Here is a 25,113-nt window from a genome sequence, read left to right as displayed (position 1 = left end):
AAAAATACAAAAATTAGCCGAGTGCAGTGGTGCGTGCCTATAGTCCCAGCTACTCGGGAGTCTGAGGCAGGAGAATCACATGAACCTGGGAGGAGGAGGATGCGATGAGCCGAGATCATGGCACTGCACTCCAGTCTGGGGGACAGAGTGAGACTCTGTCTCGGGGGAGAAAAAAAAAAAAAAAGTCTAATTGTATTTTTTTAAATAAGCTGGAGATTTTGAACAAAAAAGATGACCTTCATAACCTCTCAAGAGGAGGGCCACTCATTGACTGGGTAGCAGAAGGCCCCACTTCTATTAAGTCATGCTGGCTGGAGTCCCCTGTGTCCTGGCCATAGCACAGCCTTTGACTGGCATCAGGCCCATTCTATGAATGAATAGAGAGATTGACTAACCAGAGTGACTACCTTTGGGAGCTGGTAGGATGATTAGGAAAACTGAACCCTCAAGAAGAGAAAAGCATTTAGCTCAGTGCTCTGTCCTAGAGGCTACATTGTGTTGCCTCTTCTTGTCCATCAGTTTTCATTTTTTCAGACAGGGTCTTACTCTGTCACCCAGGCTGGAATGCAGTGGTGATCCGAGCTCACCGCAGCCTTGAACTCCTGGGCTCAATCCTCCTGTCTCAGCCTTCCGTGTAGCTGGGCCTACAGGCATGCATCACCATCCCCAGCTAATTAGGTAATTTATTTTGAAAGCACTTTGAGAAGCACTTCACTGTCAAATCTGTAGGTCTAAAAGGAAAATCATACATACACATAATTGATTTCACATTGTTTTACATTTCCTTTGTCTTCTTCTGGAATGTCATCTTTTTTCTTGGTTTCTCTTTCAGCACAGGATCTAATCTAGATATTGGAAAAGAGAATCCAATGGGTTATATGTTTATCTTCCACCTTCCCCACTTTACGCATCACATAAGAACATTCGAGATGATTTCTTATGCAGAAGAAAAAATTAACTGAGCAACAATATTCAGAAAAAGACAGGTTCTGGCTATGTGTTTTTACTTCATATATATAATCTATATGAGTAAGTGCTATCACATGCTTTCTCCACAGCCCTTGTGTCAGAAACACTACAGACAAAATTATTTCAGAAACACTTTACACATCAGATCCTGCTAGGCAATAAAGAAATCATTAATTTAATTTTGTCCGCCAAGTGAATACACTGGGATCAAATTATCCCTAGTAGACAAGTGTTCATTTGATCAGATTAAAAGCTTAATAGCTATTTTACATTGCACAGACTATTACCAAAGTATTAAATCTTTTAACATTACACAACTTGTTTTTAATTAATTGGAACCCACCTCTTTTACTAGCTTCTTATATCCTCCTAAGTTTGGATAGATGTTTACTATCACATGTCATAAGTTAATTAATCTGCATTCAACAATTAGGATCGCCCACAGAACAGGCAATTGGCAATGGTAAGGACTCAAGTCTCCTAAGGGATCTCTGTGGCCAGAGTCCAGTTCCAGGGCTGCTTAGAAAGTGATGACAAATAACGTGTTTGTGCCAATGACATCTTTGTGACAGTTTTGATTGGAGGGGTCCCAGACCTGAAAACATTCCCTGCTAGGGCCTGTGGCACAATGCTACCTTTAGTAAGAGGGGTCTGTGTTCTGGTAGACAAGGCAAGCTCATAAAGGTGAAGGGCTGACAGAGATTAGGACAGCCTGCAATTAAATGGTACAAAAAGAGTCCTAAATAATCACTGTTCAGAGCTTCCAAGTACTTGACTAACCAAAAAGACCCAGAAAACTTTGTATTTCATCTGAAAATTGCTTTAAATCATGAAAAATGCAATCTTTGTATAAGTATCTTTGTATCTTTGTATAAGTGCAAAGCACTGCACATATATTTGCAATTGTTGCCTTCAGTAACACTTTTGTGATGATATCCAGATGAAAAATAATTTAAACATGATACAATAAAATATAAATAAATAAAATTAAATGTAAGTCACAAACCCATCTGCATTTCCCCAATGACCTGTTTCCTGAGAAGCAATGTGCTATGAAATACTGAGAGTGGCCTCTGGAGTCAGCTGGGCCTGGGTACACATCCTGTCTTACCACACCTTGAAATCACTGTGATTTCCATGAACTGACTGACAAAAACCACGAGGATGTAAGGAGGGTCAGAGGCTGTCTTCCTGTCTGTAAGGCTGAGTTCACATCCACCTCACAGGAGCATTATGGAAATTCAAGACTACAACGCATGTGCCGGATGCATGCAATGAAAAAATATAACATTTCACTTCTCTAACTGTAAGAAAATACCTACATTTTAGATTGAAATTGTTTGAGCTTTAGATTTGAAATTATCTGAAATCAAGACTATTCTAAAAAGAAAATCAAACATATGACCGGAAATCTAACATGAAGCACATACAGAGAATTGATAGATGCTTTTAAATTACATTGGTAGTAGAGAAAAATGTAACATAAATTTTTATGCTCTAATTATAAGAATGAAGGGCATTTTAGAAAAGGCATTTGCCCCCTCTCTTAGAGCCTTCCACTCTGGCCCCCACAATGCCTTACAGAGCAAATCTGGGTCAGACTGGATGCAACCTGTGATTCCCAACAGAGGCAAACAAAGTAAGGTTCTGGATGCTCAGTACTGGGATGGAATGCCAAGACACAGAAAAGCCATGTGTCGAGAAGGGGGGAGTTATTCTTTAGACACATCCTGGTATATGTTTATCATTAAAGATCAGTGCCTTTGCTCAGTACTGCGATGGAATGCCAAGACACAGAAAAACCATGTGTCAAGAAGGGGGGAGTTATTCCTTAGACACATCCTGGTATATGTATATCATTAAAGATCAGTGGCTTTTGTGAGTCTAAAAAATTAATCCTTAAATGTTTTCATCAAGTTCCAGTTAACTACCTGATTTATCTAGGTTATATTAACAGTATTATTTGGAATTTCACCTTGATATGAAGATGTCTGTGTAACTTTTACAATGATGTAAAACAAAGAGTAGGATTAGGGAGGGCACAGGCCACTGGTGCAATGGATAACACATCTGACTATGGATGAGGGAATTTAGCCTGGAATAAGGAACTTTTATTTCCAGCTTAGTGATGCACATGAATTTTAAAAATAAAATAAAAACCATGATTTATGTGATTCATGTTTCTCCTAATGCAAAGAAGACAGGTACTATTAATAAAAATATTTTTAAAATGTAAGGCCTAAGGAAGGCCTCAGAAGTTCTGCTATGATTTTTTATGTTTCATAGAGTGATTATCATCACAGAAGCTCAAGCATTACATAAATACAAACACGTATACCCCGACCTGGTAATTCTGCTTCTGGAAATTTATCTTCAGGTCCACCCGCACATCTACAAATTGATGCATATTCAATGTTATGTACTGCAGCACTGTTTATAAGAGCAAAAGACTGGAAACAGCCTAAATTTCCATCTACAAAAGACTAAATAAATTAAGGTACATCCCTAAAATGGAATTTTGTGTGGCTGTTAAAAAAGAGAGAGAGAGAAAAAGAGGAAAAGCAAGACAAAGAGAAAACTTTCTACATTCAAACTAATAGTAGAAAACTCTCCAAGATACAATTTTAAGGAAAAAAAAATCAAAGTCGAGAAGACTATAGAGGAGGTTGTCTTTAGTGTAAAACAGTTGAAAATTATAAATATATTCATATGTTTATAAAGAAACTTTAGGAGGCTATAAAAAAAAAACAAAGGGAACGAGGAACAGGAGCTGGGACACAGGTGAGTAAGATGCATGGCAGGCATGTATCTTAATCTTTATATGCTTTTATTTAAAAATGTTGGACCACGTGTACATGTTATCTATTTAAAAAATCAGATTTTAAAATACAAGCAAGAAAACAAGAAAATGAAAGCCTAAAAGGAACATGTGGAACTACCAGAAAAATATACTAATCCATGGAGATAATGGCAAGGTAGTTCCTAGATGCACTGATTTCTCTAACATATTGTATAAACAAGCCATCAACTATGGGATTTATAATTTAAAATGAGTCTATTTGAAACACCACATTATAAAAAGCTATTAACTAAATCTTTAAAGTGACAGTAAATGATGACTTTACATTTTAAAGAGATACAGTCACATCGCATGTGTGAATGCAGTCATCTGTATAAAATGTCATCATTACCTTGATCATTTCTTCTTCTGCTGTTTTACTTTTTGCTTCTATGTCCCCTGCTTCATTGCATCTAATAAAGCAGCTATTTGAGGCCAACAAAGCCATTTTCCCCTAAGTGAAACAAAATAACAAAATAGCCATGAGGATACTTCTTGTGGAAGAAACATTAAGTGTTTAGACTGAATTAATTTTTCCTCCCTGATTTAAAAATCACAGAAAAGAACTTAGAGAAAAACCTGAAAAATATAATACAAGAACATATAGAAAAGGAAACCAAAATCACCTTTCATTTTACTATTCAAAGATTAGCACAATAAACATTTGTAATGTATCTTCCTAGTAGGACTAAATTCTAATTAGATGAGGTAGGATTGCTTCCTTTCTAAAAGATCTACTGAAGATGAAACTGATTTAGTTCTGTTTGGAAAATTAACTTTAAAAACAGAAACATAATTATGAATGCATACTTTATTCAAATATTAACATTTTAAATAAAATTTATTTTCTTCACAATTAGAAAACATGAAAAGGTACATACAATACCTTTGGTGTTTTGAATTTAAGAATCAATGTCTGAGGGACTTTTGTGTGTGAAAATAAATATTCATATACATTTTTAGTTGTTTAATGTTTGATGTATTACACTGCTTTCTATTAAACAAAACTTTAAAAACTGATTTTCTTGTGTATCTAAATCTGGGTTACAAATTTGGTTAGCTTAACTCCCGTAACAAATATAATGTTTATTTATAACTTGTATTTGGTTGATTCTTTTGGAAAACTTGGAATACCATAACATTTAGACAAAATATTTATAAATACAATGATTACAAAATATGTTAACCTTATATCACATCCAGGTAAAAATGTGCTGATAACATGGATTTAATTTCTTAGTCAAGTCCCAAGGGCTGGGTGGTCTCTCATCTGGATGGCTCCTGGTGAGCCCTGGAACATGGCGGTGTGGTCCAAGGTGATTTAAACCTGTGCCACAGATTATTCAGCTGAGTCCTTTTTGAAATAGAGTTTTAAGACCCTCTTTCATTTAAATTTAAATTTTTGAAACTTAGTGTCCTTCCTAAAAATAAAATGAAATGAACTTTCCTAAAGTGTTGTATTATTAGTACTATCTAAGTCATTATCCTGGCCTTATGAAATATTGGCATTTTCTACTGGTGTAACTTTTATTAGAAACATCTCATCACAACTAGTAGGATCATCTCAAAGGGGTTGCAACACATTAACAGGTAATGAAATCAATGTAGTGTTTCCTAAACGGTATTGGGTGGGCTGGGGGGAAAAGGAATACACACAGACACACAGAGGAAGGGGTAAAAGAGAATAAGAAATATCAAGGTGCATAACACATGGATAAGTAAGTATTGTTAAGTACAACTCTTGCTTCAGTTATGCATATGTGTGTGCTGGGCTGCAATGTAAAAATGCATTTCTCAATGGATTGGGTCAAAATAGTTTTCAAGTCACTGACTTAAGATATTATCCTAGGGGATGAAGAAATTAGTCTAAGTGATTACCTCTTTCTGGTGGGATGTTTGTTTAATCTGTCAACTTAGAAAACACTGCTGAGTTCCTATTTTCAGTTCATTATTGTATACTACCAAAGCTGCTACTCAAAGGCTGAGCTTATCTTCTATTTGCTTGTTCTGTGTGGTACCCACTGGTCCTTACTGTTTTTGATATAGTTATCTACTTTTTAAAGACAGTTTAGCACTCACATATTTTTTGTTCAATCTTTACTTCTCACACAGAAAAAGGAAATCATGTATTCTGTATCAACAAAGATTTAACAAAACATCCATATACTACAACTGTCTACTTACTAAAATTAAGAATTAGTATATTATCTTTCTTTCTTACATTAAAACTATCTTTTCATACACTAATTTAAGCTTATGAACTGAAAGTCTTTTAGAGATAATTTACTTCAATGAACTATTATTATTTATATTTTATACACAAATTGTCACAACTTGTTCTTAGCTAGCTCCACTGTTCTCTTACAGTCTGTAATGTTTCTGAAAGCATCCATGATTTCTGCTACAAGGAACATACTTAGGAACTATTCTGTTTTGCTACTCTGTGACCTAAAATTGACTGGTTCTTCAGTGGAAATGAGATCCATATCTAGGCACTAATGGTACACAGAAATAATTGTGGGCAAAAGTACTAAAGCTATTTTTGTTGTACTATATTTTGAGATCTCTTTAAGGCTCTATGTTCTTACTGATTTATTCCTATTTAATGTATTATACTATTGCATCCTACTTTTTCTTTTTAAATATATTATGATTGACTGTTACAGACTTTCTGTTAAACTGACAGGAAGTTTTTATAAACAATAACAGCACTTATATTTTTAAAGACTGGTTCCTATTGTTCTCTTGGTTCAACTGCATCTGAATGCCCAACAAGAAGCTCATCTGAATTTATACCAAGATATTTTCCATAGCCAGACTTCAGGGCGATTCTATACATTAATAAGATAGATAAAATTTAAAAACTGACAGAAAATTAATTATAGGACATCAAAACAGGACATGTGTATGTGTGTGGGTGTGTACATATCTAAAATTTCAGACTGGACATATTCCAAGTGTTCAGAAGATGCATGTGGCTGAGTGGTGACTCACGCCTGTAATCTCTGTGCTTTGGGAAGGCAATGGGAGAATTGCTTGAGGCAAGAAGTTCAAGATCAGCCTGGACATCATAGTGAGACCCCATCTCTACAAAAAATTTTAAAAGTTAGCTGGGCATGGTGGTGTGCACATGTAATACCAGCTACTTGGGAGGCTGATGCAGGAGGAGTGCTTGAGCCCAGAAATTTGAGGTTATAGTGAACTATGTTCACACCACTGCCCTCCAGCCTGGGTGACAGAGTGAGACTCTGTGCCTTCAAAAAAAAAAAAAAAAAAAAAAGCTACATGTGACTAGTTGTTGCCATATTGGACAGTGCAGTTTTAAATTTAGTTTCATATTTTGCTTTTTTAATATAAACATTGTACCTTATATATTACATAACAAATATTTTCAAAATTCATCATTCTTCAATTATACCTCTTTAGTTATGAACTTCAATAATTACTAAAACTTTATGTCATTAAACTGTTTTCCAGAAAATGCTGCTTCCATTTACATTCTTACCTCAAATTAACAGAGCACGTTTTGTATCATGGATTTTTTTTTAAACATTATGACTCTAAAAAAATACTTGAAAACGTGATATGGAAAAAACAGTATCCTATTAATTTGCATTTTAGTAGTTAACTAGAATAACAATTGTTTTTCTTTTCCTTTCCTTTTTAGTTTTTAGATTATCTGGTAATTTGCCTTGTCCACTTTTCTATTCAGATCTGATTGTTCGCAATTTTTCTACTGGGGTCTTCAGTGCTATGAATTTTATACAAGATACATATGAAGAGTAAGAACTCACTGCCTATTAAGATTGTTGTAAATATTTTCCTCATTTGTCAGTTAATTTTCTTTATATTCCTTTTTTGTTTATAATTGTAAAGCAGTTTAAAACTATTGAATTTTTTCTTCCTCTGCTTTTATTCTTTGTCTTTCACCCTACTTATCAGACTTCCAAAGAAAGTACAGAAATAATCATCTTAATGTGATTTTTTAAAATTATGATTTCTTTTACCTTACCAAGAATCTCCTTGGATGCCAGAATTGACTTTTACTCCTTTATACGTTAATGATTATATAACAGAAATCATTATCATGTCGATGTAACCAATTACTAAAATATGTAAATTCACTTTCAGTATCTTTTACCCAAAGAATCATTCTATACTTCTGCACAAGGTGAGAATAAAAAAGGCTACTTTATAAAATGACTGTAAAAATAGTGAGTAAAAATATTCTTTTGGTCGTTATGATGCTGTAACATTCTCTGCTGGTTTCAACAATATTCCTTTTTTTAGTCTTCCTGTTTGTCTTTAGACTTCCAAACAGTGAGTTTAAATATCATAGCAACAGTGAACCAGGTTTTGCACTATTTGATTTATTTTTTAATCTATCTTACTTGGTGTGTGAAATTATTAATCTTCATTTTTTAACTTACATATCTTTTTTCCAGCCTAGCATTATATATTGATAGGAAATCCACTAAAAGTAGATCACAAAATCTACTTTTCAAAAAGCTATTTCATTTTTTATATCAAAATTACTGTGGGCTTAACACAGATACTAAAATTTTTAATGAATACAATTAAATTTTTAAAATAACTGGTTACTAATTATATTACAACATAAGCTCACCTGGAATCAGATAATTTGACAGCCATAAACTGCTCTGGAGGACTAGGGCCCTCATCAACTATTGGAGAAAAAACATTGGAAAATAAATTTGACATTTGCTATAAATATAAAGACATTATTTTGCTTTAAAAAATGTGGCTATTTTCTTCCGCAATTAAATGTAAGAATATTCAGATATACTGATGTCACTGTAATACTGTATCTTTGGAATCAAGATCTATTTTACCTTCTTGTAACTACAGTGCTAATTTTATACACTGAGTAAGACAGGGTGATATAATGCTTATTTAATAACCTTTGAGATAGCTTATCTTTATGTTTTAAAATACAGTCATAAATAAGCACTTACTTAAAAAAGCTAAACGTTTTCATTTATTCAATGGATGGCCTTGCTGACCAAATGATACTGCTTTTTACCTTCTAATTACTTCATATCTCATTAGTGCTTCCTCTGATGGGCTAAAGAAAATGAGGAAACTTCAAATTGTTAAATGCACCCAGGTTAGTTTTGGTAATAGGTCTGAATAAAAAAGAAATTCAAATATGTTTGACTCAAGTAGGTTTTCTTTTTTCTTTCCACTTACTATTTTAATTATTCATATTGTTTTGATTTCCAAAGATACTCTTATGGAACTATATGGAATGTTTTCAAATGCTTATATTAGAAAGAGGGACTTCCCAATGGCTGGTAAATATTAAGGAATTAAAAAATGGAAGAGTCAAATGCAATGGTTCCATTTCTTTGGAAAATGTTTGAGACTAGTTAGAGTTTGGCCTGAGTGAATGAATGTCCTAAAATCTACACTTGTGGCAGGATCTTCCCTTCCAGACACAAACCTTCTTTGTGTGGAGCTCCCAGGGTAAAAAGACCATTGTCGAGTGCATGTATATAGGTTCCCTCATCCATTTCAATGGCTATGGTTCCTGAAATTCCACCAAAGTTTGTTACTGTCCACCAGATTCCTAAAAAATAAAATTGATATTTCAACTTTACATTTTAGTTTTGACACAGAGTTCTTTGTTATTATAACTTAGTTTTAAAAACTTTTTATTTTGCAGTCATAAGAAATACTACAAAGATCTCACATATCCTTCACTCACTTTGTCTCAATGATGACATCCTGCATAAGTATCATACATTGTTAGAATCAGGAAACTGACATTGATATAATCCATGAAGCTTATTCAGATTTCACCAGTTTTACATGTACTTGTTTGCATGTATGTGCACAGATTCATGTGACTACCAGCACAGTCAGGATTAGGTTTTTAAAATACACAATAGCAACATACAGCCAGGCATGGGGGTGCATGCCTGTAATCCCAGCTACTCGGGGAGCTGTGAAAGAGGATCACTTGAGCCCAGGAGTTCAAGGTTATAGCGAGCTATGATCACACCACTGCACTCTAGCCTGAGTGACAGAACAAGGTCCTGTCTCAAAAAAAGACCAAAACAAAACAAAAGGCAACATGTGAGGGTACAAAGTGATATATGGAGAACGGTCTCTCTAATGATATACCGCAGCCATCTATTCATGCCTGCTTTCCCGAGGCAATGCCTATCATAATGCTTCTTAAAAATGCCTCTACAGGAAGACTTTCTAGCATAGTAATCTTTTTTTTTTTTTTTGAGATGGAGTCTTGCTCTGTCACCCAGACTGGAGTGCAGTGACGCGGTCTTGGCTCACTGCGACCTCCACCTCCTGGGTTCAAAGAATTCTCTGCCTCATCTTCCCAAGTAGCTGCAGTTACAAGAGCCTGCCACCATGCCCGAATATATTTTTTTTTGTATTTTTAGTAGAGACGGGGTTTCACCACATTGGCCAGGCTGGTCTTGAACTCCTGACCTCGTGATCCACCCGCCTCTGCCTCCCAAAGTGCTGGGATTACAGGTGTGAGCCACTGCACCCGGCCAGTAATCTTAACAACGATTTTAGATTGAAAGCAAAATGAGCAGAATCTATGTCTATGTATACTAATTTCCAATTTGCCAATAGAAATGTTAGACTCTAGCAACAATTATTTTAGCAGTTGTTATAAAAGTTTACATCTTAATGTTAAAAAATATCCTCAAACCTTCTCCTAAATTGTACTTTAACTAGAGTAGAAATGAGTCAATCATTAACTGGATATGACATATTAAGGAATTCTTGTTAATTTTACAAGGTCTGATAATGACATAGTATAATGTATAAAAGTAAACAACAAAACAGGTGATGAGAGAAAGACATACCACATTAAGAAATGTACATTTATGAACTTACGGGTAAAATGATGTAATATCTGTGATTTTACTTAAAATTTTCTTGGAAAAAACATGTGTGGGGGGTGCATGTAAACGAAACGAGATTGGCAAAATATTGATAATTAATGCTGGGGCCTGGGCACATGGGGGACTCATTATATTTTTCTATGTATGGATTAGTTTGGATATTCCCATAATAAAAAGGTTTTAAAGATTCAGTTAATTCCACTGCACAAAATTTTCTATTCAACTAAACATTTCATGCTTTTCATAATCAATTTTAAAATACATAAAATTTCAGCTAAAATGAAGTTGGACCCTTATCTAACATCAAATACAAAAAGTAACTTAAAATAGACCACAGACCTAAATGTAAGAGATAAAGTTACAAAACTTTTAGAAGAAATTGGAAAAGCTTCACGACAATGAATTTGGCAATGATTTCTTATATAGAACATCAAAGGCACAGGCAACAAAAGAAAACACAGACAAACTGGACTTCATCAGAATTAAAAACTTTTGTGCATCAAGAACCACTGTCAACAGAGTAAAAGGCAACCCAGAAAGTGGAGAAAATATTTGTAAACTACATACAATATAAGGAATTAATATCCAGACTACATAGAGAACTCCAAAAAGACAAATACCACAATTCAAAACTGGGCAAAGGATATACATGGACATTGCTCCAAAGATGATATACAAATGGCCAATAAGCACTCAAAAAGATGCTCAACATCACTAGTCACTAGGGAAATATAAATCAAAACCATAATGCAATACCACATCACACCCATTAGAATGCTATTATCAAAACAAACAAAAAACAGAAACCAAGAAAACCAGAAAAACAAATGTTGGGCAGGTGGTGGAGAAATAGAAACCCTGTGCAATGCTGGTGGGAAGGTAAAATGGTGCATGTATTTAAATGTCACTGAAGTGTACACATTAAAACAGAAAAACTGGCACATTCTCCTTGAAGAGGTCCTTCTTCAAGGAGAACTACAAACCACTGTTCAAGGAAATAAAAGAGGATATAAACAAATGGAAGAACATTCCATGCTCATGGGTAGGAAGAATCAATATCGTGAAAATGGCCATACTGCCCAAGGTAATTTACAGATTCAATGCCATCACCATCAAGCTGCCAATGACTTTCTTCACAAAATTGGAAAAAACTACTTTAAAGTTCATATGGAACCAAAAAAGATCCCGCATTGCCAAGTCAATCCTGAGCCAAAAGAACAAAGCTGGAGGCATCACACTACCTGACTTCAAACTATACTACAAGTCTACAGTAATGAAAACAGCATGGTACTGGTACCAAAACAGAGATATAGATCAATGGAACAGAACAGAGCCTTCAGAAATAACGCCACGTATCTACAACTATCTGATCTTTGACAAACCTGAGAAAAACAAGCAATAGGGAAAGGATTCCCTATTTAATAAATGGTGCTGGGAAAACTGGCTAGCCATATGTAGAAAGCTGAAAATGGATCCCTTCCTTATACCTTATACAAAAATCAATTCAAGATGGATTAAAGACTTAAACATTAGACCTAAAACCATAAAAACCCTAGAAGAAAACCTAGGCATTACCATTCAGGACATAGGCATGGGCAAAGACTTCATGTCTAAAACACCAAAACCAATGGCAACAAAAAGCCAAAATTGACAAATGGGATCTAATTAAACTAAAGAGATTCTGCAAAGCAAAAGAAACTATCATCAGAGTGAACAGGCAACCTACAAAATGGGAGAAAATTTTTGCAACCTACTCATCTGACAAAGGGCTAATATCCGGAATCTACAGTGAACTCAAACAAATTTACAAGAAAAAAACAAACAACCCCATCAAAAAGTGGGCAAAGGACATGAACAGACACTTCTCAAAAGAAGACATTTATGCAGCCAAAAAACACATGGAAAAATGCTCACCATCACTGGCCATCAGATAAATGCAAATCAAAACCACAATGAGATACCATGTCACACCAGTTAGAATGGCGATCATTAAAAAGTCAGGAAACAGCAGGTGCTGGAGAGCATGTGGAGAAATAGGAACACTTTTACACTGTTGGTGGGACTGTAAACTAGTTCAACCATTGTGGAAGTCAGTGTGGCGATTCCTCAGGGATCTAGAACTAGAAATACCATTTGACCCAGCCATCCCATTACTGCGTATATACCCAAAGGACCATAAATCATGCTGCTATAAAGACACATGCACACGTATGTTTATTGTGGCATTATTCACAATAGCAAAGACTTGGAACCAATCCAAATGTCCAACAATGATAGACTGGATTAAGAAAATGTAGCACATATACACCATGGAATACTATGCAGCCATAAAAAATGATGAGTTCATGTCCTTTGTAGGGACATGGATGAAATTGGAAATCATCATTCTTAGTAAACTATCACAAGAACAAAAAACCAAACACCGCATATTCTCACTCATAGGTGGGAACTGAACAATGAGAACACATGGACACAGGAAGGGGAACATCACACTCTGGGGACGGTTGTGGGGTGGGTGGAGTGGGGATGGATAGCATTGGGAGATATACCTAATGCTAGATGACGAGTTACTGGGTGCAGCGCACCAGCATGGCACATGTATACATATGTAAGTAACCTGCACATTGTGCACTTGTACCCTAAAACTTAAAGTATAATTATAATAAAGAAAAAAAAAAGAAAAACTGGCAAATTCTATATTCTGTATATTTTACCTCCACACACACACAAAAAAAAATGGAGAAAAAGAAAATTAATCAAAATTAAAATTTCAGCTAAAGATGATTAGAAAGCAATAAAACTAATGACAATTTAGATGATTGAGTTATAGCTACAATTGTTTTCAGTAAAAGAAATAATGCTTTATTCAGAATCATTATGAACAGTGTGATGATTAGCAAGCCTTTCTTATAAATGTAACAGTTAATAATTTTAAATTAGTTTTATTTTGTATGTTCTATGCCACGTTCACCAAGTACACTTAATATTAAATGAAATCATTTAAATATAATATCTCATTAATGTTTTGCAAATGAAGAAGAAATTTCTGGCAGACAAGCTCCTCAAAATTTTCACACTGTCCAAGTAGGGAAATGATACAATAACATTACTTATAATATTGTCAACTGAAAAAGAAATTACTATGAGCAGATGCCAGTATTTTTTCTCAATGGGATTTCAAAGAATAAGAAAGCTAAACACAGTATCATCAAGAATTAAATGTGAGCATTCTGCCTACTTTCTGCAAGTGGCCTACATTCAACCTTTGAAGGTATGCTTATATGTTTAGCGACTAAAGTAACATAACATAATATTTAACGGTGCCACTCCGGGGTTTTAGCTGTGAAAAAGCAGTGGATCCTAAGAACAGTGGGCACTGAAGTTGCATGTCTCTACGTCAGGTGACAGCTCAAGCTGTGTATATGCTGCAGACGCCCAAGCTGAATTTAAGAGAATCCACTCAAAAACATTACTTGCTATTTAGACACACGCTTAAAGTTATTTCCTTTTAAACCTTAGGCAGATGGTTAAATATTTCCGCTGTGTTGTCTCACAATGCATAACAAAGCTTTTCACATATTTTCACATAGTTGAGAATGTTCCCATATGTCTGGCATGCCTGTAATCCAGCACTTTGAGAGGTGGAAGCAGGAGAATCATTTAAGCCCAAGAGTTCAAAATCAGCCTAGGCAACAAAAGGAGACCCCCATCTCTACAAAAAAATTAAGAAATTAGCTGGGTATGGTGGTACAAGGCTGTGGTCCCAGCTACTCGGGAGTCCAAGGTGAGAGGACTGCTTGAGCCTACGAGGTGGAAGGTGCACTGAGCCATGATCATGTCACTGCACTCCAGCCTGAGCAACAAAGCAACAGCCTGTCTCAAAAAAAAAAAAAAAAAAAAAAAAAAAAAAAACTGGCCCGATGCACCAGTGTCATGGCTGATAAGATACTACCAGGGCACCCTCATTCTAGCATCAAGGCTGTGTGACAGCTCACCTCACATTCTGACTAACCCAGTGCTTCTGTGCTAAGGACCCCCTTAAATCTCTGCCTTCATTATGTGCTTGGCACAAAGGAATGATATATCTTAGATTTGGAAAGGGAATTTTCTTCCCCAATCTTACTGTAGTCTAAGTACTCTTCACAGACCTTCTATTAACCCATAGCTGACTTAGCTTTAGTTCCTGGGTAAATCAAATCTGTGTTTTGCAAACTACGATGTTGTAAGTTCAATTGCTTCTGAATCTAGCAGAGCTCAGTGAAAATCCTTGCTTACAGACAGGCTCATTTTTATTAATGTCACACATGGTACTCTCCATGTGTAAGACAGAGTTTCTTTCATCCTATTTACCAATCCCTTCAGATCCTTGTGAGGACCCAACAGAGGGGCTTTAAAAATTTAAAAGGTTTTTTTCTTTCCCTTCACAAATAGGCACTTGCTTACTTTTACGGCAAGTTTAGAAAATCCACAATGCAAAAGAAGGTGGAAGGACAAAGAGAAAAAGATGCAGAAGGACTTCCTCTTCCAGCCAAGATGGACTTGCCCTCCCACCATGACCAACGAGAAAACTGAAACTGGATAGAATATTTGAGAAAACTGTTTTCGGGGACTGGAACACAGGCAGAATAGGACTGTGATATTTGAGAACAGGAAAACACAGGAGGCAAATCTCACACACACTTCTGTTTTCTGCCCAATGGCAGTTTCTTGACCACGCAGAGAGGTAGAGACCTCCAAAAATGAGGCAATGTCACTGTCACTAAGCTGAGAGTCTTGCAGTGCTAACATGTTTGGAGTTTATAGAATAAGGTACTGGAGAAGAGAGAACTACATACAGGTGAGGCCTCGGAAGAGTATGCAAAAGTTCTCTGCAGGTCTGGGGCCAAGGGCTGGGGGGAGTGCATACAGTAGGCAGGCTCCACAAGGCCTCTGCAGAGTAGCTGGCACTTCTGAGGGCTGACTGGAGATGCCAGAGATCACACAAATTTGGGACACAGCAGAGTGGACAGAACTCACCAAGTATACTTAGAACATGTGGCTGAAGCCCATGAGGATGAGCCTTTCCTAGAGTAAGAGTCACTGTCTAAGTCTACAGGCAAAAACCTAATAAATAACCACAAACTAACAAAGGCCCGGCTTGACAGGAGAAAAAGGGTGGTCAAATAATTTAACTAGGCATCAAGACATTTAACAGAAATAAAGGTTAAAATGTTATGAAAATGAAAGACTGAATTTATAAGGAAGACTTAACAATCCTAAATGCGTACACATGACAGCTTCAAAATACTTTAAGCAAAAACTGCTCAAGTAGACAGATCTAGAATTACAGCTGGAGATTCTAACATAACTCTCATTACATTGTAGGATGAATAAAAAATCAGTAAGGACACAGATGTGCATAGTCACAAGCTCCACCAGTTGATCTAACTGACATCTAAAAAACACTGAACCGCCGGGCGCCATGGCTCACGCCCGTAATCCCAGCACTTTGGAAGGCCGAGGTGGGTGGGTCGCCTGAGGTCAGGAGTTTGAGACCAGCTTGGCCAACGTGGTGAAACCCCGTCTCTATTAAAAATATTTAAAAAATTAGCCAGGCATGGTGGCAGGTGCCTGTAATTCCAGCTCCTCCGGAGGCTGAGGCAGGAGAATCACTTGAACCTGGGAGGCAGAGGCTGCAGTGAGCCGAGATTGTGCCACTGCACTCCAGCCTGCTGGGCAACAGAGCGAGAATTCATCTCAAAAAAAAAAAAAAAAAAAAACCCTGAACCAACATCTGCAGAATACACATTCTTTTCAAGTGTACGTAGAAATTCACTAAGAAAGTATGTTCTCCAACTATACTATAAATGAATTAGAAATCAGCAACCATAACATACCTATAATATCTCTATGTAGTAGAAATTAAAAACAATACACTTTTAAATAACTCAAGTGTCCATGAAAGGAAAAATCACAAGGAAAACTAGATAATATTTTGAATGGAATGAAAATGAAAACAAAATGTGTTGACTATAACTAAAACTAAAGTGGAATGAAGAGATCTAACTCTCTTCTTCAGAAGCAATAAAACAAGAGCAAAGTAAACTGAAAATAAGTTAAAGGGAGGAAAAAAAAAAAAGACTGAAAATACATGAAATAAAAAATGAAAAAAAGATAAAATAAGTAATACTGAAACAGGCTTGTCAAATCCTGAGGACTGCATGTGGCCCAGGCCAGCTTTGAATGCAGCCAAACACAAATTCATAAACTTTCTTGAAACATTATGAGATTTTTTTTTTTTTTTTTTTTTTTTTTTGGCTCATCAGCTTATCGTTAGTGTATTCTATGTGTGGCCCAAGACAATTCTTCTCCTTCGATTGTGGTCCAGGGAAGCTAAAAGATTGAATACCCCTGTAGTAAAAGATCATTAATGATCTAAAATAAATGATCTTATAAAGAATTTATAAACCTCCAGCTAGACTTACTGATCCAGGAAAAAATAGAAAAAACACAAATTGCCAATATGAAGAGACTGCAATACAGATTAGATTCTACAGACATTAAAAGGATATTAAAGGAATATTCTGAACAATTTTATGCCAATAAATCCAACAACTTGGATGAAATGAAATTTTCCTAAAAGACACAAGTTACCAAAACTGACAACAGAAAAATCTGAACATATCTCTTAAAATATCTTAATTCTCCCACAAAAAATTAAAACCAAACCAAACAAAACCCTCTAGGTTCAGATGACTTCACTGGTAAATCCTATCAAACATGTAAAGAAGAAATCATACCGATCTTACACAGCTATTTCCAAAAACAGGGAAGGAGACAGCACTTCCCATCTAATTTTATGACACCCAGTATCGCCTTGACACCAAAATCAAATAAAGCCATTACAAGAAAAGGATACAAAAGTTCAATATCTCCCATCAACACAAATATAGAAATCTTAAAAAAAACAAACAAACAAACCTAGAAATCAAATCTAGCAATATCCCAAAAGGCAACGCACCACAACCAAGTGGGGTTTATCTCAGGGATGTAAAGTTAGTTTAAAAGTTGAAAATGAAACCAATGTAATTCATTGGCAAAATGAAGAAAGTTGTATAATCATCTCAGCAGACACAGAAAGAGGCATTTGACAGCATTAAACATTGTTATGATAAAAAACTCCCAAGAAACAAAGTTTAAAAGGAATGTCCTCATTTTGATAAAGGTTTTCTCTGTAGATCCTAGAGACACCATACCATATGGTGGACTACTGAAAGCTTTCTGCCTAAGCTTGGAAACAATGCAATTATGCCCATTCTCGTGACTTATGTTCAACACTATGGAAGTCCTGGGCAGTATAATAAACCAATAAAAAGCAAGACAAGACATAAGGATTAGAAAGAAAGTAAAATGATAGTCACAGGAAACATAATTGCAAATTTCTTAGTATTCTATATAAACAAACCACTAGAAGTAATAAGTGAAACAGACTTATGAGACTACAAAGTCACTATACAAAAATCAATTGTATATCTACATACTGACAGCAGACAACTGGAAAATCAAATTCAAAAGTTCTACTGACAGTAGTGTAAAATTATAAAATACTTAAGAATAAATTTTTAAACAGGCATGAAAGACTGCTACATTGAAAATTATGAAATATTGAGGCCCAATATTAAGATGTTGATTCTCCCCCAAATGATCTAGACTCAATACAATTCTCCGAGAAAATCCAACAGGCCTCACTATAGAAATTAATAAACTAATAGTAAGTACAAAGTTGGAGGACACACACTACCTGATCTCAAGACTTCATGAAATTATAGCAATCAAGAGAAATATACCAAAAGAAAAACAGACAATCGATAGAACAGGGTCCAGAAATAGACCAATATATAGAAAGATAATTGATTTTTTATGAAGATATGAAACTGGATTAATGGAAAAAGGAAATACCAGTGGTGCTGGCACAAATGGCTATCAAGATGTTAAAAAAAAAAAAAAGTATATTTTGAAAACAAACTCACACCATGCCATAAATTAATTTGAGATTAATGACAGATGTAATGTAAAAACTAAAACTATGATGCCTCTAAAAGACAACGTAGAATATTTTCCTGACTTTGGGGTAAGCAAAGATCTCTTAGATCAAAGAGATAAGGTAGTAACCATAAAAGAAAAAAATAAACTAAGCTTTATAAAAATTAAAAGCTTCTGACCATCCTGGCTAACATGGTGAAACCCTGTCACTACTAAAAACACAAAAAATTAGCTGGGCGTGGTGGCAGGTGCCTGTAGTCCCAGCTACTTGGGAGGCTGAGGAAGGAGAATGGCATGAACCTGGAAGGTGGAGCTTGCAGTGAACCGAGATTGCGCCACTGCCCTCCAGCCTGGGCGACAGAGTGAGACTCCATCTCAAAAAAAAAAAAAAAAAAAAAAAAGCTGTCCATCCAAAAACCACCATTAAGAAACTGAAAAGGAAAAACTCAGACTGGGAGAAAAGACTGACAACACCATCAACTTTTGGCAAGGGTGTAACTGGAGAACTAATTCATTCTTGGTGGGAGAATAAAATGGCACAACCACTTTAGAAAATTTTTGGCAGTTTCTTATATAGTTAAACATTCACTTATCCTTTGACACAGCAATTCCACATCTACATATCTACCCTAGATATATACCCTAATTTTAGAATTGTTGATTTGCCATTTCAAAAGCAATGATTCTTCCAGAACATTAGTTTTATACCATTCCATATTTTATATATTTTTAAGCTTCCATAATTTATCAAGATTCAAAATGCAACTTGCCAAGTTTTAAAACAGAAAAAAAAAGTATGGAAACAGCTAAACGGAAAACAGGCTGGTTAAGTGTGTTTGGGTCAGTTTATTTCTAGTATCATTTACAGGCTACCCTGATATTGTATTTAAAATTTTCATTCATTTCAGAGTTCACAAAATAATGATTTTTCCTGTGAAGATACTTCGTTTAAGAGACAACTGACTTCTACAACTAAAATGTATACATGTTCAAAGAAAATAAATTGTAAAATATATTTGGTTGAATAACATTTACATTAAGCCTTTAAAATTATGTATCAGAATCTCTGGCTATTAAGCAGTCTAATGGTGCCTACTAAGTCAGAGAGTTGTAATTCTTCTCTCCTGTGCTCTGTTCTGATAATGAAGTAAAGGCATCAGTAGCATCTACTGTGCTAAAGAATAAATGGAATTTACAAATGTAGGTAATATTTAAGCACTTTAAGACAAATATGAATACATCATAAATTTCTAACTAGGAAAATATTTTCAATGAGATCTCAAGAAATGTTAACTTTTTTTCAGAATAAAGCACTGAAAACTGACTCACCAACATATCAAACTGGGTTTCTTCATCTTCTTCTCTTCTTATCTTTCCTCTTTTTCTTCTTACTACAGGACATAATTTATATAGATGAGTTTAGGTATATCGATTTGTGTGATAAATAAATATCATAAGATTGAAACTTGGAAGTCTTTTAAGCTGTTGCATTTATAAATTATTGATTTAGGAAGACTTACATTGCTATGCCCTCTTAAATACAGTACTGAGAAGTTGCTTCAGGCTTTGTACATATCATGTTAAAGTTCAAAGCAGATTGTAGAGCCACACTGCCAGGTTTTAAATCCTGGTTCTGTCATTTCTTAGCTCTGTGATATTTGGAAAAGGTACTGAATCTCTCTGTGAGTCAGTTTCCCCACTTAAAAAATTAGGATAATAACTTAACTCTTAAGGCTATTGTGAGGATTAAGAGGTAATATGTATCTTCACACATTGCTGGTGGAAATGTAAAATGGTGCGGCATCTACAGGAAACAGTTTGGGGTTCCTCAAAAAGTTAAAGAGTTACCATATGACCCAGCAATTTTACTCCTAAGTATGTATACCCAAGGGAAATGAAAACATACACCCACAAAAATACTTACATAAGAATATTCACACTAGCATTAGTCACAATAGTCAAAAAGCGGAAACAACCTAAATGTTCATCAACTGATGAATGGATGAACAAAATGCTACATCCATACAATGGAATACTATGCAGTCATAAAAAGGAACAAGTGCTACAACAATGATGGACCTCAAGAATGTTATAAATGAAAGAAGCCAGATACAAAAGGCCACATGTTGCATGATTTCTTAGGAAATATTCAGAATAGGCAATTTCACATAGATAGCAGAGTAGTGGTTGCCAAGGACTAGGAGAGGGGGAGGATGGGATGTGACTGCTTTAATGGGTAGGAAGAGATTCTTCTGAGATGATGAAAATGCTGAGCAACTAGACAGTAGTGAACCTCTTGAATATATACTAAAAACCACTGACTGTAAAAAAGGGTGAATTTTATAATTATGAATTACATCGCAATAAAAAAAAACCCAAGAGCGATTTGAAAAAAGTTAATGTGCAAAGTGCCTACAACAATTTCTTGGTGCATTGAAAGTGCTATATAAGCATTAATTATGATTATTACGATAATCTTAAGACACTCTTGTCTGCATTTTCATCATAAAGTTTTCAGAAGATAACTCACCACTCCTCACAGGAAATTCACAGGGTAAAAATCTCACATTCATTCAGGATATACCTGCCGTTTATTCTGGCATCTTCATGAGGCCAGACTCCTCGAGAGGGTTCTCAAGGGCAGTGGCTTCAGCTCACTCCTTGATACTTTCTTTCCATCTTGCCTAACAATATCAAAAGCTTTGTTTATCACGGAGACCAGGAGGAAATGCTCAATATTTGTATGTACAGTTAACCTCAGGCAAATCTGCCAGTTAAAAAAGAAGCGGGGATATGAATGCACAGGTATTTTTCTCCTAAAGAGCTAATAAATTACCACTACGACCTCCTCCTCACATTTGGCTCAATTTATTTACTGCATATATGTTCTCTCATTTAATCCTCAGAGTCTTCTAAAGGTATAAAAAATGGCCTGAAAGTATAAATGTGTAAACGGAGGTTCAAAGATATTTGATCTCTTAATGAGTAAATGGAAGTCCAGACATATTAACCAATTTGCCACAAATTACAAAATTAGTAAATGACAGAGTGCAGGTTCCAGCCCATATCCCTATCAAAGCCCATATACACCTCAACCACTGTGTGATTCATCCTGGTTTCACTCTACATATTAGCTTAGAAAAAATTAATCAATAATTTTTCCAGGAAGAGACAATGGAGAAAAGAATAATCCCTAATAAAGGAAGTTATTATCATGAACTACGAGATCACACTAACGCAGACCCACCAGGCAGAGGCCTGGAGAGATGCCTCAGAGGACCGAAACTCGTGGGTACGGGGCCACGGGTCACCCGCCCGTCTATCCTGTTTCCAGGGTCGTCCGCGCGGGAGGCTGCCCCTCTCTGCACAGGCGCCAGGAACCGCGGTCCGGCCTCCGTCCAGCCCGGACAGGGGCCAGGGCGAAGCCTGGGAGGCCACAAAGCCGGCTCTCCGCGCCACGGCTTCCACCGTATTCTAGGGGGTGGAGTGCGTCCGAAAGAACTGAGGAGACTCCCGCCGGAGCTGCAGGACCCACCTCTTCGACTTGGTTCCCTTGAGCCCAAGCTTGGTAGACTTCACATAAGAGTACTCGGCCATGGCTCTGCGAGACTTCTGCGCGGAGAGGCTGAAGCCGGCTCAGGACGAGTATGTGACCAGGAGCAGCACCAGGGCGGGGAGGAACAGAAGTGGAGGCGAAGTAAACACTCCCTGACAGCGTACATCTGTCCAGAACCTGCCTTCGTCTTCACCCAAACGCTGAATGGCTGAGATTTCCACTTCCGGGTTTCTGCCTGGGAGCGACGGCGGCCGCAGAGGGCAGAAAGCTGCTCCCTGGTGCCCTCTCGAGCAGCCCCTGAGGATTCGCGCCTTCCAGAGGTGGGGAAAGCCCGCCCGAGGCGCCGGTGCTGACGGTGGCGGGGCTGCCAGGCGCGCTGTGGAACCGCCTCCCGCTAGAGCTGCGTGCTGGTGACGGTCTCCGCGGGGGCGGGAAGTGGCTCAGGCTTCCCTCGCCGGCCTGCGGTGGCGCGTCTGGAAGCGCGGGCCACTCGTGCGCGGGTCACTCGGGGCTTTGCCTCGCGCGACTGTGTGTTCAGGAAACAAGCAGGAAATACCCTAAAATAGAATGAAGCGCCATGTTGAGGGCCACGGACGTCGCGAGTGCTGTGGGAATGTGGGCTGAGGTGGAGAGTTACAGGCGCGTGTTACAGGCTCAGGGGTCAGGAAGAAGCCTAATCGTGGAGGCGGCATCTGAGGAGGGTCTTGAAAGCTGGGCAGGTTTGCCCGATAGATATGGAGGAAGCTAGTCCTGTCTGCTGGAGGAAACAGGGCGGACGCGTGGAGGGAGCGGTGCAGCGCTGGTGTGAGGAGCCGCGAACAGGCCAGGCCTGTAAAGCAGAGTGATGGGAACCAGGATAGAGAAGGCAAGTCGGGGTCCTGTGGTCGCTGAAGAATTTGAATGAAATCAGTAAACAGGTGAGAGGGATCCATCTCAAGACCATGGGATGAAACAAAGAGTAGTCCACGGTGATTCCTCTGCAGCGGTGGGTATTATTCATCGCGTATGTGACACGAAAACGGTGGGTATTATTGATAGCATATGTGACACCAAAACCACCCCACTCAAGCTGTGGCTCTTTCCCTAAAGTAGAAAACAGAGACCAGTTGGGTTCCAAGCATCCACGAAGATCTTATGAAATTCGTGATCCCTGGTGGCACCATGGAGTCAGGATTGGCACATCTGAAACCTAACTCAGAAACAAAACCATCTCAATGTGCAGAGATGAGCGTCCTTACCCGCTATCATTACATATTTTCTGGTGTTTTCACAGTGCTGCGCTTCCTAATCCCCATTCCACCGCAATCCGTATGTCATGATGCCCAGAGGCATTAAAAAAGGAGACACACAGGGGCTCCTCACATTGGCTTTCCATGGTTTTGATGAAAATCTCAGTTTCCTCATCTCATACAATGTGGTTAGTAACAGTATCATTTAGGGTTGAAACATTAAATGGTACAAATTATATAGGGTGCTTATTATAACCTACATGGAAAATGTCTAGGATATGTTAGCTATGCTCATCACCAACATCGTTATATGATGGTAATAATCAGATAGTCAGGAAGGCCGACACCAAATAAATGGATACATGCTCTGTGGGAATGAATGTGGAGAGATCAGAAGGTCAAGAACAAAGCCTTACAACATGTCTGCAGTAAAGGGATAGAGAAAAGAAAGGCTATAAAAGAAGAAATGAAACATAGTTAGAGTAAAATTATAAAATCAAAGCTAAGGAGAATTTCCAGAAAGGGTAATATCATTTAATATCATAGAAGTTTAGGAGCACAAGATGGAAAAAAGGCCTCTGGGTAACTGACATTGAGGCAGTCTTTAGGGAAGCTCCATTTCCGATAGAGAAGTAGACACAAAGTCAGCTTGAAGCAGGGACTAGGTGAAGAAGCTGTTGGCTGGTCACATGGGGAAATAAATAAGGGATGGCATATGCCATATTTCTGGATTTCTTTCTTTCTTGCCCAGCCTCTATATATGCATAGAGTTTGGCGAAAACTTACAAAAAATAAAAATGAAACCAATTTCCTTTGTAGACTCAAATAGAATGCTTTGTGTTAGAACCAAGATAAATTCATGCTTCTCCCTTCTATTGTCACCGTCAATTTTGAAACTAAACATCAGCTTTTCTTCTTCATTAAAATCATTTTCAACTCCCTCCAGGTGTTGGTGGTTTGAGGGAGTTACATAAGCAGTCAGGTCTTGATGATTAGAGGAGGAGGGAAGAAACACTTTCAGCAAAGGCAGAATTCTGAAATTCTGCTCATATTTTTCTCCAGTAACTTTCCTATGTTTGTGAGGTTATTCAGTCATAAAGATCCTAGCGAAATTTTTTTCAAGCTTTACTAATCGTAATCACTGTGGAAGTTTGTTTAAAATGCGTATTCCCAGGACTCTCACCTGCTGATTCTGATTCAGGAGATCACAGATGGGACTCAGAATACATTTGTTTGACAAGTATCACAAGTGGTTCTTATGGTCAGGCAAATTTGGGAATCTAAACAGGAATTTATGTTTTTATGACTGGCAGCTAGAAAAGATTCCTAGAGTCTTTGCTTTTTGAAAATAAAATATTTCTTTTTTAAAAGGAAAATTGTATGACTAGATACAACATTTATACATGTGGCACATGTACTACACTGTGTGCTTTTGTCATATTTACAGTTAAAGATGTGTAAGAACACTCTGAGAAAAATCATATATTAAATGCAAAGAGGGGTAAGTCAGGATGGGGGAGAAATGGGAAGGGTGTACTTATTGTTGCTAAAAGGTAGAAAAGCCAGAATGATAGCCATCTAAGGTTGCAAATAGCATAT

The 25,113-nt window shown here is 37.0% G+C and overlaps 1 protein-coding gene across 21 annotated transcripts in view; it reads right to left on the bottom strand.

Moving 5' to 3' along the window:
* Nucleotides 1–22,498, bottom strand: part of LOC129136793 (protein FRG1B-like) — a 57,444-nt gene extending 34,946 nt beyond the window's left edge. For 6 of the 21 annotated variants that reach the window (XM_063791898.1, XM_063791894.1, XM_063791895.1 and 3 more), the window contains exons 1-5: nucleotides 21,314–21,941; nucleotides 20,059–20,120; nucleotides 9,273–9,398; nucleotides 4,161–4,262; nucleotides 754–845 (exon numbers count right to left, since the gene is read on the bottom strand). In XM_063791898.1, coding sequence (XP_063647968.1) covers nucleotides 754–845; nucleotides 4,161–4,262; nucleotides 9,273–9,338 — 260 coding nt within the window. In that variant the 5' untranslated portion in view covers nucleotides 9,339–9,398; nucleotides 20,059–20,120; nucleotides 21,314–21,941. The other 15 variants (XR_010150327.1, XR_010150328.1, XR_010150329.1 and 12 more) reach the window with 12 other exon arrangements.
* Between the last annotated feature and the right edge of the window lie 2,615 nt (nucleotides 22,499–25,113).

Source organism: Pan troglodytes, chromosome 14 (genome assembly GCF_028858775.2).
Source record: "Pan troglodytes isolate AG18354 chromosome 14, NHGRI_mPanTro3-v2.0_pri, whole genome shotgun sequence".
In the NCBI taxonomy this organism is placed as follows: domain Eukaryota; kingdom Metazoa; phylum Chordata; class Mammalia; order Primates; family Hominidae; genus Pan; species Pan troglodytes.
The sequence above is the reverse complement of the archived record's forward strand: the minus strand, read 5'-3'. Positions and strand labels throughout refer to the sequence as shown.